Source organism: Pseudonaja textilis, chromosome 3 (assembly GCF_049901715.1).
Source record: "Pseudonaja textilis isolate UNSWEBS1 chromosome 3, rPseTex1.2, whole genome shotgun sequence".
Taxonomy (NCBI): domain Eukaryota; kingdom Metazoa; phylum Chordata; class Lepidosauria; order Squamata; family Elapidae; genus Pseudonaja; species Pseudonaja textilis.
The window spans coordinates 110833946-110853489 of record NC_141992.1 but is presented as its reverse complement, the minus strand read 5'-3'; the positions used below and the strand labels follow the sequence as shown (position 1 = coordinate 110853489).

The 19544-nt window shown below is 39.1% G+C and overlaps 1 protein-coding gene across 5 annotated transcripts in view; it reads left to right on the top strand.

Moving 5' to 3' along the window:
* Positions 1 to 226: 226 nt before the first annotated feature.
* AFAP1 (actin filament associated protein 1) overlaps positions 227 to 19544 on the top strand; it is a 60005-nt gene continuing 40687 nt past the window's right edge. For 4 of the 5 annotated variants that reach the window (XM_087930604.1, XM_026700973.2, XM_087930603.1 and 1 more), the window contains exons 1-4: positions 227 to 498; positions 14709 to 14837; positions 15486 to 15583; positions 18508 to 18616. In XM_087930604.1, coding sequence (XP_087786730.1) covers positions 14711 to 14837; positions 15486 to 15583; positions 18508 to 18616 — 334 coding nt within the window. In that variant the 5' untranslated portion in view covers positions 227 to 498; positions 14709 to 14710. Of the gene's footprint in view, positions 499 to 552; positions 851 to 14708; positions 14838 to 15485; positions 15584 to 18507; positions 18617 to 19544 lie in introns of those variants that run through there. The other variant, XM_087930602.1, reaches the window with a different exon arrangement.

Genomic DNA, 19544 nt, shown 5'->3' with positions numbered 1-19544 from the left:
TTTCTGGCTCCCATCTCGGTTTCGGATCATGCTGCAAGTCAAGGCAGCTGCAGCAGCTTCTAACTAGGCGAAAACCACTGGAGACACCAGGACTTCCTGAGTTTAGGAGCCATGCTTACGTCTCGCTCCCGGCTTCCTGGGCCCGTTGTAGGGGTTGGGAGCCCCCCTTCGCCTTGGGGAGGGGGCGCGGCGCGGCGGCCGCATCCCAGGCAACGTCTAGCGCTTGGAGGGCGTATCCAGGCTCCGTGTGGATGGAGAAGGGCTGTACCGAAGACCCACCACCAGTTTTTCTTCAGGATTGCCCCCTCCCTCCTTTGTTCTCTCGGCCCCGCCCCTCCCTCAATTTTGCTTGCCCATTGGCTCATGCAGCTTTCACTCGGGGTGGGGGGACCCGCTTGGTCCCGCTCCCCGACCCTGGGTGAGATTGCTGAGGCGGGGAGCCCCGGCGTTGCCTTTATTCCATTTTTTGCCTCGGCAGCGGCGCGAAACAGACACCAGGTAAGGGCTCGCGCGCTCCGACCTCAGCGCGTCCGCTCCCTCAAGTCACGGCCGAGCAAGGAAGGAGGGAGTTGCTGCCCGGGAGCCTTCCAGCCCGGAGACAAAAGGCGGCCTTGGACGGCCGCGGCCGGGTGCCTTACTTCTGAATGCCTGACAAGACCCCCAGGTCGAAGGCTGCCCGCTTGTGGCTCTGAGTCCCTGAGCGGTGGACGGAAAGCAAGATGGGGTCTGCCCAAAAGCTTGCCTTTCGGCCTGCGAGGGGAGATTGCATCATGTAACCGTTCCAGACAGGGCGCGGAAGGCTCTTTGCTAAACTCTCCAGGCCTAAGAAAGCCTCCCGCCTCTTGCCCTGGTAGGTTGGATTGGCTGGCGGGGGATTTGGAAGGCTGACCGACCAAGGAGATACGATGGGCTGCCGCAGGGATAGTCCTTGGAGCGGGAAGTGGGTGCTTTGAAGCAGGAGAGGTTTAGAGAGAAACTGTTTGCAAGCAGCGGTCTCCAGACTTCAAAGCAGGATGGTACCGATGCTCCGGCTTTGTGTTGAGTGTCCAAAAGGTTGGGATACGTTGCACAAATCTGTGCGTTGCACACTTGGACAGCAATGTAGCACAATCAGATTCATAATTAAGAGCCGCAAAATATAGGTCTCCTTGATCTGTTTACGGCAAATGTTGAACAGAGAAAGCAAAAGCTTGCTGTTAATTACAACGGTAGACGTGGAAAGGGAGACGGTAGACGTGGAATTTATGCAACTTTAGTCAAAAATAGATGCAAGTCAAATTGTTTGTTTGAAATCAGCAAGAATTCCGCCTGCTAGAAAAAGAAATACCGCAACTTCTTCTAAAAACTGGTTGAAAACCTTTACAATTATTTTAATTAATGTACTTTCAAAGAATTGCTAGCTTGTGCTAAAGATTGCTATGTATTATTGTTGTAGTTTTTGCACTAATAAAAAAACCTTAGCATTCATAATATAGTATGGTAAAATTAATTGAGCTCAAATGTTCTTTTTTTTCTGGGAAAATTTATTTTAATCTTTGGCTTTAATAATGTGATATGCTATATTAACATTTTGTAAAAATTAGTTAAAGAACAAAGTAGCACCACTAGGCTAGTGGATAAATATAATATAAACACTACTTCATCAGCTGCAGGAATGGACAGGATCAAGGTAGGCAGATATATAGCAAACATTGCACATTCATAGTCTAAAAAGCTAGAAAATAGTAACAAAAGGTATGTGGGCTTTTTTAGTGTGCAGAGTATCTGCGATATTTGAGATTACTGTAATAGAATAAATTCTTAGTAGAATTTCCTATTCCTCAAATTTCATTCAATTTGTATTGTTGGAACAATTTCCACCTAAAGGAAACAAATGAATTTCCATTTCAAAAGGCAATAATAAACAGAGTAATTCAAGATAACATTGCTAGTAAAAACAATTGTATAAAAATATTACCGTGAATAAAACTTCAAATGAAGAGAGAAGCCTAATAAGTAGAAACCTGTTGCATTCATTTCCCTTACATTATCTGTGCTAAAAATTCAGTTGTTGATTCTACCTTTCACATATACCCTTGAAACTGAACTATTTACAGGTAGTCCTCAATTTAAAACCATTTGTTTACTAATCCTTGAAGTTCCAACAGCGCTGAAAAAAGTGAGCTATGACTGGTCCTCAAACTTGCAACTATCACAACAACCCCATTGTCACCAGCACAAAATTTGGGAGCTTGGGAACCTGCATCTATTTAAAATGGTTGCAGTGTCCAGGGATCATTTGTGCCTTCCCAGCTGGCTGCAGTGATTTGCTGAACAATCATGGCAAAAAGGTCATAAAATTAGGTGCAATTATTTAATAACCATCTTGCTTAGCAATGGAAATTCTGTTCCCAGTTGGAGTCTTAAGTTGAGGATTACCTGTATAGACTTTAACATCCGTTACAAATAAAAGGAGATAAATTGCTATAGAAAATCCATTATCCCAAAAACTATGCAACAGTAGAACAGCAAGCTATGTCAAACTTCGCACATTTGTATGGCTTAATAAAGGTATTTTGAAACCCAGAATATGAGTGAAGAGTTAATATCCCTTAAAAAATAAAGAACATAAAATGTGTCACCCTCAAATCTGGAAACAATTGTGGAGAGCAAATAAGAGAAATGATTGTGAATTGGGATATCATTTAAGGATCATGTAGGAATACGTTGGCAAGAGTTTCTACCTCTCAAGAATCTGATTTTTATCCTCTTTTAATTATTCGTCATTTTTCTACTTTTAGTCAAGCAAATATAAATCAGTAGCCAAGATGACTCAACTTAATGTCATAAGTTGTTATGATATTATATTCATTCTTGCTGTAGCAGGTTGAATACATGTAGATGGTCCTTGGGTTACAGTGGCAATTTGGATTGGAATTACTCTGAATTACTCTTGCTAAGCGATGCTCTCATAATGTCAAATGGCCATTTTGCTTAGCAACAATCACAGCAGCCCTGATTACCGTTGTTAAGGACTGTTTGGATTGTTAAGTGAGAATGTTGTGATCCTGACTTCCTGCTGCTTCCACATTGACATTGCTTGTGGGAAGCTGGCATGGAATATCGGAAATTGGGATCAAATAGCTGCAATCTCATAATTGCAAGTTGAGAACTCCAATTAGAGTCATGTGATCACATCTCTATTTCTTTATATTCATCTTCATAGTTTTCTAATATTCACATTTTACATACTTTTTGTTAGAAATGAGTGAATCAAATATGAGTAGATTTATCTTTCCTTTGCTTCATTGAATAGCTGGTATATGGTTCTTTTCCTCTTCTTTTGAACAAAACTAAATATTTTTTCATATTTGTATCATCCTTCAAAGTCTCAGTTTGAATGTTTCCTTTTCTGACCCAAGCTCTGTAGTGTCAATCTACCAATCTGTAGTCTTCCTTTATTAACCTGACAATCTAGGTCCCTGTATAGTCTTCCTTGCAGATAATTCTGAAACCATGGGCACCGATGATGTTACTGTAGGTAGCAGAGATGGACCAAATCAACTTCTTGATTTCTAAATTCAGTAAATGATTTCTAAAACAATAAAAAAAGGTTAAGGTACTAAGTGCTTGACTGAGTATTACCAAGTTTATGCACTGAAAAAGTGAGGATTCAATGAATATTTATCTGTTTTATTTAACTGTAATTAAACTATCATAATACAATATAGTAAAACTTTTAATTTTAAGAAATTTGAAGTATTGCATGCTATTTGCATAATTATGTGAAATATTACACCACATCAATAATTCAGAGAGTTCTGGAAACTGTTGGTTTTATTATTTAGAGGTAAAATTTGAATTATTGACTGAAGGAATTGAACTATCTGTAAATCATCAGCATATCAATTATATTTTTGTTCATTTATGGGAATACCCATAGGAACTTCAGAATCCCATTCAAAATCTATGACCAGAAAAGACACAGACCTTGAAAACTATGATGCTCAAGGATTATTTACTGACATTCAGCACCTTCAAAATCAAAGTAGCTCTCTTAGTGATGCTTCCTTTAGGCCAGAGGTCCACAACTGGTGGTCCACAAGAAAATTTTGGTGGTCCATGATGCACTCGGATGGAACAGCTACTCTGGGATGGGCCAGTCCTGTGAGTAGGGCTCTGGAACTTGCAACTCTGCAGGAGGTACAAGGAGTAGTGAAGCCCTTGCTGGCTGGAATGAGGTAATGGTGCTGTTAATGCAAGGGGGAAGGGTATGAGGGTAGCAGCGCAGGCAGTCCGAAGCAACAGCTGTCTGCAACCCGTGGCTCTTCCTTCCCCCTGCTATGGCTCCCTGTTGGCTGAATCCACCACTGGTTGGCCCCAGCCCTCACCCACTCTCTCCTCACCTGAGAAGGGAAGGGCAGGGGAGGGAGATTTTCTCCATATTCCAGAGCGAGAGCAAAGCTTCATCTCTTGCTGGGTCTCACGGGTGTTTCTTTTGGCCCTTTTTGGTGCTGCGTGACTGGGAGATGCGCAACTTCCTCTCTGCCCCCAAATACTGTCTGGCCCGGCTGAGAGAGATGAGAGAGAGAGAGAGAAAGAAAGATGAGAGAGAAAGAGAGATGAGAGAAAGAGAGGAGAGAGAAAGAGGTGAGAGGGAGAGGTGAGAGAGAAGAAAGAGATAAAAGAGAGAAAGGGGAGAGAGAGAGAGAGATGAGAAAGGGAGAGAAAGAGAGATGAGAGAGAAAAAAAGAAAGAGATGAGAGAGAGCTGAGAGATCCTGGTGTTTTGTTTTCTTGGAAAACTGGTCCAAATGGTTCTTTGAGGTTGCAGAAACAGGCGGCCAAGCTAAGTGCAGGAAGGACCCTATCCCTTCACTGGGAGTCCAGGCGCTTCAGCCAGCAGTATGCTGGATTCTTAGTGGTCTGCGGGATTTAGAAATTATGAATTTAGTGGTCCCTGAGGTCCGAAAGGTTGGGGACCCCTGTTTTAGGCAGTAAGATCTTCATTTCTTTATTGCACCATTTTCATCTTTAATTTTGGCTGCTTTACATACAAGTATAAGAACTTCATTAAAATGTTCCTGTGCAGGATCTTTTATATTTGAGGGCCATTGAGAGGTTTAGCCAACAAAAAGGACAATACTTTTAATATACTGGCAGTGCTTGAGCTGTTATTTGAGGGTTGTGAGGTGTTTTTTTTTATGTGTGTACCATCCAATCAGTGCTGACTCCAGGTGAGTGTCTGGACAAGTTTTCTTAGCAAGATTTCAAAAATGCCATTGCTCTTTTCTAGGGCAGAGAGAGAGTGACCGGTCCAAGGTTACTCAGCTGGCTTTGTACTTAAGGCAGGACTAGAACTTATAGGGTCATTCCATGACAAGGTGTCTGGGGGTCCCTGCTCAACCATCACAGTTTTTGATGAAATTTTGTGTGAACATGCACACATATCCCCCAATGAACATTGGTGAGGTGTTACATTTGCCAATGCAATACTTGCGGAGATATAGTCATTTGTTTGACCCCATACCACAGCCTTCTACAGAATGACTCTGAGGTTCCAGCAACTTTGAGAGATAATACCTTTTTTTGAGCTGCAATATTTTCAGGCCAACTTTGTTCCGCATTATCTAGAGGGAGATCACTCATGAGAATGTTTTTATTATTTTGTTTAATAGAGCAAAAAAAGTTGTACAAGATGGCCAAGTTTCGTTTCTCTCAACAAAATAGTGCTGGAGATACTGTATCTCAAAGTGGCTGAAACCTCAGTCATACTGTAGAAGGCTACAATATGGGGTCAGACAAATGTGCATGTTCACACAAAATTTCATTGAAATCTGTGATGGTTGAGCGGGACACTTTTCTGAAATCAGATCACTTGACATGGAATGACCCTTTAGCCTCCTGGTTTCTAAGCCTGATTCCTAACCACAGCACCAAACAGTTGCTCTATAATTGGCTATTATCTTGTAACATTGGTTATATTTTTTATTTATTTCTATGGCAAACACTTTCTTAAATAACATGATGGAAGAAAAAAATACCTATCCTTTGTAAGAAGAACAAAAAAACATACAAAACATTTTGTTTTTGTTTTTTTATAATGGGTAGATATTTTTGCTTCCATCATGTTATTTAAGAAAGTATTCACCATAGAAATAAAAATATAGACAGAAATAGCATGACACATTACACTGTGAGACAAATTATACTATTTTATTTACTTACTAGTTTTATGATTTTTATAATCTGGTGAGATTATGTATGAATTATGATGATTTCCAAAAAAATGCTGCTTTGATGCTTTAAGCCTATGCATATTAAGTGTTCATATATTTTCATCATTAGTATCTGAAAGTGGATAGCTTTTTAAAGTATATGACTCTTCGTTGGCTTAGATACAGTATAGCAAATCTGAGGCCAACAGGAGGCTACCCCCAGATTCCTAGGAAATGACAGTCAGTAAAGAGCTTTTGCTTTTCAGTATCCTTTTTTAATTTATCTTACATCTTCCTATCATCTGAGAAAGAAGATATAATTATTAATGCAGCTTATTAATTAGAAGTATGCATGTTTCAGAAATGCTTAAGAAAATGTGCTTCAGCCCTTAGAACGTCTGTGTTATTCATTAAAGCAGTCTGTTTTTTTTCTTAGATTTCTGTGATTGAAAAAAGGAGTCTGCTTTAAGAATTTCATTAATGAGTTAATGCTATCACATCTTTTTATAGACTCATAGGAGAAAAAAGGTAGGTTGTTTCTAAATGAATGAAGATATGCAGCAAATTCCAAAGTACTTATTTCAAATTATTTTTGGAGAATGTACAGGCTTAACAATTATAACACTTTGTTGAGAAAAAAAGGTGTGGTTTTTTTAGAATTAGTTCTGCTTAAATAATGATATTTGAAAATGATTTTACTAAACTCAGAATAGAGATATTTTATTTTCAAGAGAGTTTGTTTTCATTGAAGTGTTAATGATTCAAATACAACTTTTTAAAAATATTTAAGAGCAGAACCCAGTTTGAATATTCATTTGCTCAGCTATGAGCTGGGCAAGTTATGTGCTTGGTTGCAAGAGTAAGTTAAATCAGAAGAGGAACTGTCCGAATAAGATACATTTCCAGCTGGGATCTGTAATTGACATTTTAAAAGAGGGGGCAGTACTATTAGGTCATTCACATTTATGAACAATACAGATAAAGTCCCAAAAGATTTGGCAGAAATATTCAATTTTGCTTGCACTTGGCAAGCATACTTATTCTGGCAGAAGCCTCTGCCTTTCTTTTGAGTCTGAAGAAGACAAGCTATTTCTCTGATCTCACATTTAGCTGTGGTTAGTTGTTTAAACAATAGGTCTTTCAGTTCCCCAAGGGACTCCAAAGTAAACACAGGATCAGAGAAACACGCCTTTCTATGGGTTCCAAAAAAGGCAAACACATTTGTGCTGAATCTGTCTTTTGGTCTGCAATGTCCTAAATTTTAAATGGAAAATATCATTTACAGAACATATACTGTACTTTTTGCAAAATAATTTTCATGTATAAAAACGGCTCAAAATGCTAGTATACTATTTCAAACCATGAAAAGGGATTTATCTAGGAATACAGGCATTATTTTTATTTAAGATAAAGGCTTGAGCAATGGGCAGGAAAATAGCAGGGGAGGATTTCTGAAGAGAAATGCCTAACAGTTCCCTCTCTGTACATGTGTGTGACAGTGTGTGACAGTGTGTGTGTACACATACATACACACAAATACATACATACACACACACACACACACACACACACATACATGGCTGCATGACAGATTCTGTTCACGTTTATTCCCCTTCAGATTTCCCTTTTCGACACAGAAAGGGAAGTACATTTGGGAGATACGTGCTTTGTTGTCTATACATTTTGAACTTTATTCATGCTTTTGAACATTTGAAGAAGCCCTTTCTGGCTTAGCAGGAAGGACTTAATAAGATAGTAGGGACTGATAGTCATTTTCTACTGTGAATTCTTCTACAGGTAATCCTTGACGTATAGCAGTTCATTTAGTGACTGTTCAAAGTTACAGTGGCACTGAAAAATGTGACTTATGACTGTTTTTCATACTAATGACCTTTGCAACATCTCCATGATCACATGATCAAAATTCAGATACTTTGAAACTGTCTCAGATTCATGATGATTGTGGTGTTCCAGAATTGAGATCACCTTTTGTGACCTGGCAAGCAGAGTCAATAGAGAAGCCATAGTCATTTAACAGTAGTGTTACTGATTTAACAACTGCAGTGATTCATTTAACAAATGTGGCAACAAAGGTCATAACATGAGGCAACATTCACTTAACAAATTTTTCACTTAGTGTTGAGGTAATTCCCCATTAGGAGAATGAGTGCATACAGGGAGACATATAGAGAGTAGTGTTGGAATAATGCACACAGAGCACACAGATACACTGTACAGTAAATGTAGGTTTTTACTTCCAGAAACGTTTAAGCAAAGTCCAAAATAAGCAATCCAAAGTCATTCACAAGTTAAATCAGTCAGTTTTCAATCCAGGGATAATCCAAATATCAAAGTCCAGTGTCAAAAAACTGTTCAGTAACAGACTTACATTAAATCCAATAATATCAGTCAATTAGAAGAAATGGAGGAACAGCAATACTTTCCAACAAAAGGAAACAGAGATACACTCACACTCTCTTCTGAGACTAAGACTAAACAACCCAGGTTTCTGGCTCCATCTTATGGCTGTTTGAGAAACCACACCTAATTACAGTTTTGCATTTTCTTAAAGATACAGTTTTAAAATGTCTATCCTGGTTTATATATTTCTAACCCAAATAGCTGTTAGTTGACTCATACTCCTAACACTTAGCTACATAAATTCTGGGCTCCATTGTGGTCATAAGTTGAGGACTATCTGTACTGCTACATGTGTTTGTATCTCTTTGGGGATGGAAATTAAAAATTGCTGGCATCTGTTTTTGGAGTGGACAGAAGAGATCAGTTTCCACTGCAATTGATAGGTTAAAATTGGTCAAGAGTATGGTATATGAATCTAACTTATGTTTAGTCACCACACTTGAATGACACTAAATAAACAAACCATTATACAACAATTTCTTAATATTTGAATGACATTAACAGTAATTTTTTGCTTTGATTCAGTGTCTGTGCTGTTACATTTAATATTATCTTGGAAGGAAAGACTTCCAATATTTAAAGCTTTAATTAGGTCGCACTGACAGATTACCATACTGATTTCTTTTCTGCAGTCCTTGAAGAACCTTGACTCTAATCAGAGAGAGTCCTCTTAAGGAGAGCTCTGTCCCAAATTGAAAGTGTAAAGAGAAAAAAAAATAAGGTACAGAGAGGCAATATTTTAAAAAGGAAAATTAAACTTAATTTTAGAACAACATACTTAAAAACTTATGAATTTTCCCTGAATTTCTGTAGGGTGTTCTTTTTATAATTTTAGGACTAATCAACTTAATGAAGAACGTAATTCATCTCTTTGTGAGTTTTTTAATGCTGATGTTCAGTGCATGGGGATTTGATCTGATCATTTCTACATGTGCAGATGGGCAATGTGCAGATGGGAATTTTGAATGGAGCACCACCTGACAGGCTACTTCAAAACCTTTCTCTTCAGATGTTTCCTTTATGACATTTTCCCTTTTTTTGATGTAATGAGTTGTTAGTAGCAATGCTCCTTCAGAAGTTTTCAAGAAGAGGCTGCATGGCCAATTATCAGGAATATTATGTAGTAGATTTCTTACAACTGCAAGGAATCAAACTAGATGATCGTTAGCACATATTCCTGGTTATTTTTTTATTCTTTGATTAACATTTTTTATTTACTAAGATGATCAATTCTGATTGATTTTGTGGCATCAAATTGTTGTTGGCTCTTAACAACCACACAGATTGTGGTAGGGGACTGTTTCTGAGAGATGTGCATACAAAAACATGTGTGCTTCCCAGGAGGATCACATAAGTTGTGACTATATCCCACTGCCTAGTTAAAGCAAGCAGAAATCTATTCTTCGACAGCAGTGGTAAAGGGAAATGCCGGATGCAGCAAAGGCATCAATTCATACTGTATAGAATGAGGCAAAGAATCTGAAGAATTGCATGCAAAAATCACATATATAAAGTAATGGCAACGTTCCCACCTACAATAGTTCAAACTGTCCATCCAATTAGAGTTGTATATAATGTCATGTGGGGCATCTTCAGGTGATCTGTCCATTGACCTTGGCCTATTTTGATAAAGAGTAGCACCTGCCAGAAGCATAAACAAGATAAGTTTTTTCCCAATTTATACAGTTCATCTCTAAAACTCTAGTACATTTCCCACACCCACACCCCTCCCCCGTTACTATGGCAGCTGAAAGATGCAAAGCAAAGGAAAGAAATCTTGACAGACATGATATTCTTCCGATTAAAATCAGAATTCCGATTTTTGGGGGAATCACCCCCCCCCCCTTTCCCCCCCTTCTTCTCCTCCTTCCCCTCCCCTCGGAGGCCCCGAGTCAGGAGTTGCTACCGCCGGCGCGGCTCCAGTCCCGCGTTGCCTCAGGAAGGGAAAGGCAAAAAGGAAGAGCCGCAGCAGCGCTTTGCAACAGCAGCAGTGGCACCGGAGGCTCAGGCTCAGCAGCTCCCGGTTTTGCCTTTCACTTCCTGAGGCAACGCGGGACTGGAGCCGCGCAGAGCCACGCCAGCGGTAGCAACGCCGGACCCCTGAGCGGAGCCCGGGTGGTGTGAGCGGAGGCCGCTGAGCGGCAGGAAAAGGGAGCTGGGCAGCCACGGACCAGCCATCTCCGTGCAACATGCCACTGCCCGGCCCTGGCGAGGGAAAGCAGCGGGTGCTTCTTGGGCGGCGGCCTCGGCCCCGCCCCCAGGGAAGCGGCTGCCCAGCTCTGGAGCTGATCCACATGTGACCGGCTGGAAAGGAAGGGTGTGTAGCATTGGTGTTGTGTGTGTGATTTCTTGGCTCACGGCACGGGGTCTCTTTTGGCCGGCCCCGATTTTTTTTTTTTTCAGAGGGGAATATCATGCCTGTGAAGGCTGACACAATGGTAAACCACTCTTGAATGTTTACAAAGAAGACTACATGGATAGATCAAATCTAGTCACATAAATGAATTATCATCTCCTTTTCAAGAACTAGTGGGGCTTGATTCTGCTTAACATCTGAATCCTGATGTGGTCAGACAGATGCTGCCACCTGCTGAAAAGGTCTTAGAAAGCTATAACTAGGCTTTAAGTGAAACTCTTTCCAAACTCAGTGAGATTCCCATGTGGGTAATGGCCTCGTTGATCTTAAAAAAATTAAATAGGATCTCATCTGGTTAGAATGTGAATCCAAGACCACTAGGTAAACCCAAGGTGGAAGGTTAGCCTGGGAAGTAAAAAAAAAATTGCACAAAAAGACATGAGCAAACAAGTTATGTAATCTTGCTAAGAAAGCTTAATGAATGTATCACCAGGATTCAACCTTGACTGAGGAATGTTTACCTTATAAGAATGAAGGGAGCTAGCTTGGTAACAAAAGTAGACATTTAGTGATACATGATGGAATTTTACAAACATTTTTGGAAAGGGATATTTGGTCTGGATTATGTTGACTGATGTAATGCTCTGTTCAAGCTGTTCATATATAAACTACACCCGATTGCATTTGGCATACAAGCAGGAGGTCAAATAGGTTCAGTTAGGTGTGGCTTGCATATTTGAAATACCGTGCCAAAGAACCTCTTAGCATCTAATTTCTTTTATACATTGTAAATGAATGAAGAAAAGGAACATTGAGTACTTGTAGTTTTATGATGTTTCAAAAACTTTTCAGAATTCTGAATCATTTTTATTTTACAGAGTATTGAATAATTTGGTAAACATTTTCAATTAAAAATCATACATACTGGGGGACTTACGGTTTAAGCTTCTTCAACGACAGACCGAAACCTCATCTCTGCGAGGCTTCGATCCGTGCTCGCCGCTGGAGCGCCCTGAGCCGGCTGGTTTCAGGGCTAAGCCACCCCCTAGAGGTGGTGAAGAGGGGGGAGACTGCCAGCAGGGTTGAGGAGAGTCGCATGTCTCCTCCTCAGCTGGCCATTACTATGCTATTTTCAAAAAAGTTTTTTTACTTGTATTTTGTATGTGTGAAAACCGAAATAAAACTTTATTTAAAAAAATACATACTGCAGCTTTATGAAACCGAGACACAGAACAGGACAACGGTATCGCCCTCCTCCCCTACATCAAAGGCACCACAGATAAAATCAGCAAAATTCTCCACAAACACAACATCAGGACAGCCTTTGGCACTGACCAAAAAATAGCCAACATCCTAAGAAACCCCAAAGAGAAGATGCAGCTAGAAAACCAAGGAGTTTATGAAATACCATGCAACAATTGCCTAGCCACATACATTGGACGAACCAACAGGAGAATAAATGCATGCATCGCAGAACACAAGAATGAAGTCAGAAAAGAAGAAAATACTTCCTCCCTTTTCCAGCACCTTAAAGCCACATGACATGAAATTAATTTTGAGGGAACCAAATTAATCTCCAATACTGAACACCTCAACAAGGGAATAATCAGGGAAGTCATCGAAATAGAGAAACACCCCCATAACATGAATAAACGAGATGATACCTCCCACCTACCAGACATTTGGAAACTAGCCCTTATCAACAAACGAGTCCCAGCCACAAAAACCAACACTGGACCCAAAACAACACATGACGCCACCACCAATCTTCCTCACCAGACTCAAACCCAAACCCACCCCATAGACGAAAGGCAACTACTGTCCAGAAACCAGACCAGCTGACCAGCTGCCACACACCCCGACTCCCAAACCAAGCAAATTGACACATGCCATGAACACATAGCCAGGCCTCAAACTCCGAGCCAAACCAAAATCCAGGACGTCACTTCACAGCCACCCCAACCAGGAACCCAGATGAAACCTAGCTTCCTAAAAAATGATAGCCGTCCATTTACTCGGAGCCAAGCTGCACTAAAAGCCTCCAATACAGAAACACAATGTTGCCAGCCAATCAAGACAAAAAAAGCCATAAAACAGAAAGAAGATATTAGAAACACCAATCAAGCAGGACACAGCAAACTCCAAGACCAATAAACACAGACCAAGACTCCCAACCAATCAAGATGTAGAAAAAAACATTCTGGCACAGCAGTAGGCTAGCCCCAAATTTAAAACTGAAACAACTGTAAAAGTCTGACTCACAGACGAACACAATACAGAAGCCTGATAATGGCAGATGAGATTCTGCTGAAACGTTGATACAACTTTAAAAGCACAACTATAATGACGTGGGAAAATACCCGAACAAAGCTGAATACCATACATTAAGTCTGAAAATGTATATTATAATAACTTTACATAAAATAGTTACTTGATTTTCTGTAACAAATCAAGGTATTTGTCTCTCTGTGTATTGCGTAAACTTCTGATAAGTGTACTTGAAGAGGACGAAATTTTAATTTCAGTAAAAGCATTTTTTATTTAAAAAAATCTTGTTTGAAACAGATTTCTTGGGCCTGTGATATGTTGGCACTATTGGCAACATGTTTTGGACTGAGGTGAAAGGATGTGACAAATCCAGTTTGATTATTTCCAGGCATATCTTGATCAAATCTTGATAAAAATGTGGAAACTTCTTTTTTTAATCTTTAGAGTTAGAAGAATTATATAGATAACTTTTTGCTGTGTATATTCTGACATATTTTTTTCTGTCACTAGATGTAAAAACACTTAAATATAGTATTTAATAATGAAGTTAAGTATGCAATAGATGAAAAACACAACAAATCAGTACTAAACATTTCAAACTGAAAACACATGACAGTTGAAGTCTTTTTTTATGAAACATTCTATTGGGTAAACATTCTGTTGGCAATATACAGCATGCTGTGAGATTATTAAATTTGCATAACTTTGTCTTAAACAGATGGTGGCAGTAGCTACTTAAATCTGAAAGAATTCTTTTTAATTTACAAATTATTAAAGAGGTCATTGGTAAGATAAGTAAAGCATTCTTAATTTTGCTCTTGAAGCTTATGTGAATGAATGATGTTTATTGCTTGATCTAAAGGTTCAGATTAGAGGCAAACTTGTATCTAGATATGAAGTTTGCATTCAGAAGTAAGATGTCAGAAATATGAAAAGTTGCTCCTAGGAACTCATGAGTCTAATGAATGCTTCATCATTTGGAAACTTGCCAGCAGGACATAGAGATAATTCTCTTTACCAGCATATTGTTTTTTGAACATAGAGCAAGCAGCCATAAGTTTTTCCTCCAGTCATACTTTTAATTTTGTTAAAAACATCTGAACCTGACTGAGGGTTATCAGAATTCATACCCTATTGAAGAGTATATAATTACTATTTTATTTCAGTTATAAAATACAACATGTAAATAATCTGTAGAGCATAGGTATCTCTTCAACAGCACACATTTCTCTTCTGTTTAGCTGATTTTGCTTACTAAGATGATTCTTTTTTGGCACCTTGTATAATGTTCTGTACTACAAAATTAACATATTATGATGGATTTTGTGTGTGTGTGTGTGTGTGTGAATGATTAGGAAGCTATTAATGATCATTTTAATATATTACAATAGTAATATTTGCTTATAGAACTCATAGATAATAAAATTGTTTTAGGTTTGATTTAGATGCTTTGTTTTTATCTTTCAGCCATGGAAGAATTAATAGTTGAACTGCAGCTGTTTCTTCAACTTCTGGACCATGAATATTTGACATCTACAGTCAGGGAAAAGAAAGCAGTTTTAAATAACATTCTTCTGAGGATACAGGCAACAAAAGGTCAGTGTCATTCTCATATTAAAGCAACATGCAGAGATAGAAACAAAACAACCGAAATCCTCACCTCTGCCATTAGATATACTGATTCTGTATTTATGCAGAACACTTTAGAAGTTTTGGGGGCTGTTTTCCTGTCTCCCTATGAGGAGGTTCTGTGGGAGCTGCCTGAAAGATAGATGTCTTCATTATAATTTCATTCTGTTTAAGGTATTGAACTAGGATCAAGGAGAAACCCAGTGCCTTTCTCTCAGGCCAACCTACCTCATAAGATTCTTGTGGGAAAAATGTGGAGGCGGGAGAAAAACTCTATACACTGCCTTAGAGTTCTGGAGAAAAGGCAAGATACATAATTAACAAATACCCAAACAAATGTACTGGACCTTATATTAGCTGGGAGTTTGAGGACCTATACCCAACAGCTCTGGCAGATGTTAGACTGGGAAAGGCTGCCTTCTAATATAGATTAATGGTTTTGTGTATTGGAGAGTAGTCCTTTTTTCCAGCTTTTGTTTTTCATTTGATGAGATATTCTGGGGTTTTTTTTTTCATTTATTTTTTTTCATATGTACATATGTTTGTATCAGCAGATATTGGGGAAAGTTCCATTTAGTATTTTCTATTGTAAATGCATTTTTCCCTTTCCATTAGACTTTGAGATAAAGGAAAATGTACAGAAACAAGAGATTGCCATCAATTTACCTGCACCACCTCAGATGCCTTTGCCAGAAATCCCACAACAATGGCTGGTAAGTCTGTCATAAGAGATCTCTTTTCTCCTTTCCTCAGTTTTTAAACCAAGCTACACATTTATCTGAATTGATTCCTTCTAAATTATTGTATAAAGAATGTTTCAATTTTTTCCAAGTAATTATTTAATTACAAGCAAATATTATTCCACCACAAATCAATGTCTAACATTTATTCAAAATTCATTTAAGATCTCATCTAAATATTCACTGTTTTATTTTATGAAAGATTTCAGCAGATGAATAGTTTTCTTTTCAGATTGCTCGCACAAGTTACTCATCTGGTCTGTTGGCTAGTATCACTGAAATAAATTTGCATGCAAAATGTTTTTCAAATTATAACTGGATATTACGTGATTATTTGTAACATACTTTATTTCTGTGAAGAAAAGTGAAGGTTTCCCCTGGCCAGTTGTGTCTGACTCTAGGGAAAGATGCTCATTTTTTAGCCGAGAGAGCCAGCATTGTCTGAAGGCATTTCCATGGTCATGACTATACACCAAGGTGCACAGAATACTGTTACATTCTCACTGAAGTATTAACCTATTTATCTACTCGCATTTGTCTGCTTTCAATCTGCTAGGTGGGCAGGAGCTCACCCAATTGTGCGGCACTTGGGTTCGAACTTTCCAGCTGACCAGCTCAGCATCTTTAATTGCTAAGCCATCACGCCCGCAGCAGTTATGTAGTATATGACTTATATCTGAGATTGATACAAAGTAATTCTTTATGTTTTATTTTCATTGGTTTTTAATTGATAATTATTAGTATACAACTGTTGATATTTTGCAGTATTTAACAGTTAATATGAAATAATAAAAAATGTGATTTTCAGATTTTCTACTTTTCAGGAATAACGTGTATATCATATACCAAATGGCTTTTAGCTATCTTCCAATATTGTAAAACAAACAAACAGGAAAAAAAATGATGAGCTCATTCTAAAAATGCAAATATTTGCAATAGCAGAAGGTGGTGGCAATGTGGACGTTTGCATTTTTAGAATGATTCAGAAAGGGAGGAAATGTTGGTACCACACCCTAGGCTGGTGCCTACTTGGCTTTAGTCTAAAAGTGGCCCCATCCTAGAATAATGTGTAAAAACAAAAATGAATCTTAATTATTAAAATTATTTTTAATTGCTATTAAAATCTGGCCATTAGATCAGGGACAGGCAGCCTGGTTTAATGGTATGTGTGCCAAAATACGTTTTGCTTCATGCAACGTTCTGGTTGGGAGAAGAAGGAAACAGAGTCCAAAAGAGGAGGAAAGAAAGGCCTGTTAGGAAAAAAAAAATGTATCCAGAGGGAATGGTGTTTTTCAACCCCTGCTGAGTCTTGAAGCACCCAGTTTTTATTTCATCCCTATTTATTGCACACCTTCCCCAAAAGATTAGCTTAATGAGTGTGAGCCTTGATATAGTCATGTTTTGAAATGGCAAGTATTAGTTGTAAACATTTTACATATATTTTCTTGGTCCCATCCCTTGAATAAGTTCATATATACCATGTTTCCCTGAAAATAAGACCCAGTCTTATTTTCATTTGGGCTTGAATATAAACACTCAGGCTTATTTTCAGGGAGGTCTTTTTTTTTTAAGTGCAGGAGGCGGGGAATGCAGGGGCCCACAGGAGTGGGACTGCAGTTACTGCTGGTTCCGCCCACTCTGTCTCACTGCTTGACCGTGGCTGCAACGGGCCAAGCTCTCGGCATGTCCTGGCTGCTGGTCTAGCTGGTCCTGCCAGCTGGACCAGTGGGTGGATGGAGATCGGGGCGTGCTGAGAGCTTGGCCCCGATTGAGGCCACGGGCAAGCAGAAAATGGGATGGAGAGGGTGGGGCCAGTGGTAGCTGCCCAAACACTTTTCACCTGGTGGGAGATGAAGCTTTGTCTGCTTGCAAAGGGGATGCTTTCGAACAGAGGTAATCACTCCGTTTCAAACCATCCCCTTGGCAAGCACACAAAGTTTTTGAGTCTCCGTCATTTTTCTATCTGGGTGAAAAGTGTTTGATTGCCTGGGAGGGGTGCTTGGGAGTAGCCGGCAGGCAACTGGCAGTCAGCAAAAATAGCCTGCAGTACTGCATTCTAACCACTGTGCCAAACATATTTCAGCTTAATTGATATTGCTACATTAAAAAATGAAAAAAGATGGTTTTTGGAATAATTGTTGTGGTTCGCTGGCAGCTGGTACGGATGGCAGAGGTATCGGGCTGTGAGGACGAAAGGGAACCAGTCAGGGATTCTGGTGAGGACTTGGATGAGGGTCCTGCATCCGATGCAAGGATGGGGCCAGGACCATCTGAGAATGGGGTGCTTCCTTCAGAGCTTTCAAAGTCTGGCAGCAGCAAAGCAGAGGACCCAGGGGAGCCTGTTCCCAATGCACGTGTGCGCAGAGCTGCTAGAAGACGAGAGCAGCTGAAGCAGAAGGGGCGACTTGGGAGTAAGGCTGGGAAGTGATTGCCTGTTCCAGAAGGGATAAAAGTCATTTCTCAATGACGAAGAGCTTTGCAGGAAGCAAAGCAGTTCAGTAATCTCCGAGTCCTTCATGAAGCTCTGTATTCTGGTGGGTTTTTTTCTAGGTTTTTGAGTTGGTTTATGTTAGCCTTAATTGGACGTCTGTTTCTTGGCACCATTCGACAGCACTGAAAAGCGTGCTCTTATTTGGAAGAACTGTGTATAATGAGTTTTGGCTGGGAATTCCCAGCATTGCATTAAAAAAGGTTTCGCTTTTAAATTTAATTTGTGTTTTATTAAGTTTGACGAAGCCTGGGTCAGAACAATAATATCTGTTAAGCTGTATAGAATTATATTAAAGAATCAAGTTTTTATAACAAATTAATAAGATTTGAATAAAAGATCAAACAACCATTCTTTATATGAATGTTTTCTTTGATTGGTGAATTTGCCTACTTTTTCTCCCATTTAGCCACCAGATAATGGTCCTCCTCCACTGCCTTCCTCTTCTCTTCCTGAAGGTTACTATGAAGAGGCTGTGCCGCTCAGCCCAGGGAAAGCTCCTGAATACATTACATCCAGTAAGTAAAACACCTTTAAAGGGATGCAAGTATATTTTCTTGTTTAGTTATCTTAAGAATGTAAAATGCAATTGTAATTTTTTAAAAAAGACTATTCACAAGTATCTCTGACTATATCATGCTTTATTAAATGGTATTCCTTTTCACTTAACCAGCTCCAAATGAACATGAGACCGTATTTCTAAATAATATTAATATACCATAAGACTTACCAGAAATAGTGCTATTGATTTGTTACAAATTTCTTGTGTATTTAGTCAAAACAGATCAGGTAATGGGTCTAAGATAGGTAACAGGCCTCCAAAATCCTGCATCTTTCTTCATGGGTGAAGATGTTATAACCTCTAGTGAAACATGTTAAAATATTCTTAAAATTTCCTTTGCATTCATAAAGTTTACTTTCCATTTCTGAAAGAGGAGATCTTGTTACGGTAGTCATATACAGTAGAACATTGCTTAAATGTTTTTGTAATTTTCAGGAGAAAACATGTTCCCACAACCACTTGTCAGGCAATCATGAGAGTTAGTTACAAGTAGTCCTTGACTTGATTGTAAGTAAACCAAGAATTATAGTCATAAGTTGTACCAGCCGTTAAACAGATTACCTTGTGACTGAAGTGATTTTTTGGCAGTTAAGTGAATCACCATGGTTGTTAAGCAAAACTGTGGTCATTAAACAATTGCCACGGTCGTTAAGCAGGTTTTTTTTTCCTGGAAATTGGAAGTAAATGCCACTTTCCCGAAAAAATGTAGTAAATTGCTATCACGAGATTGGGTTGCAGCAAATAACAATAAATTGGCAGGCGCTCAGAATGCAATCATGTGACTGCAGGAGAGGCCTGGTTACTGGACCTTTGATCATAATTGCCATTTTGGGTCTGTTATAACTTTGAATGGTCGCTAAGCAACCAGTCATAAGTCAAGGACC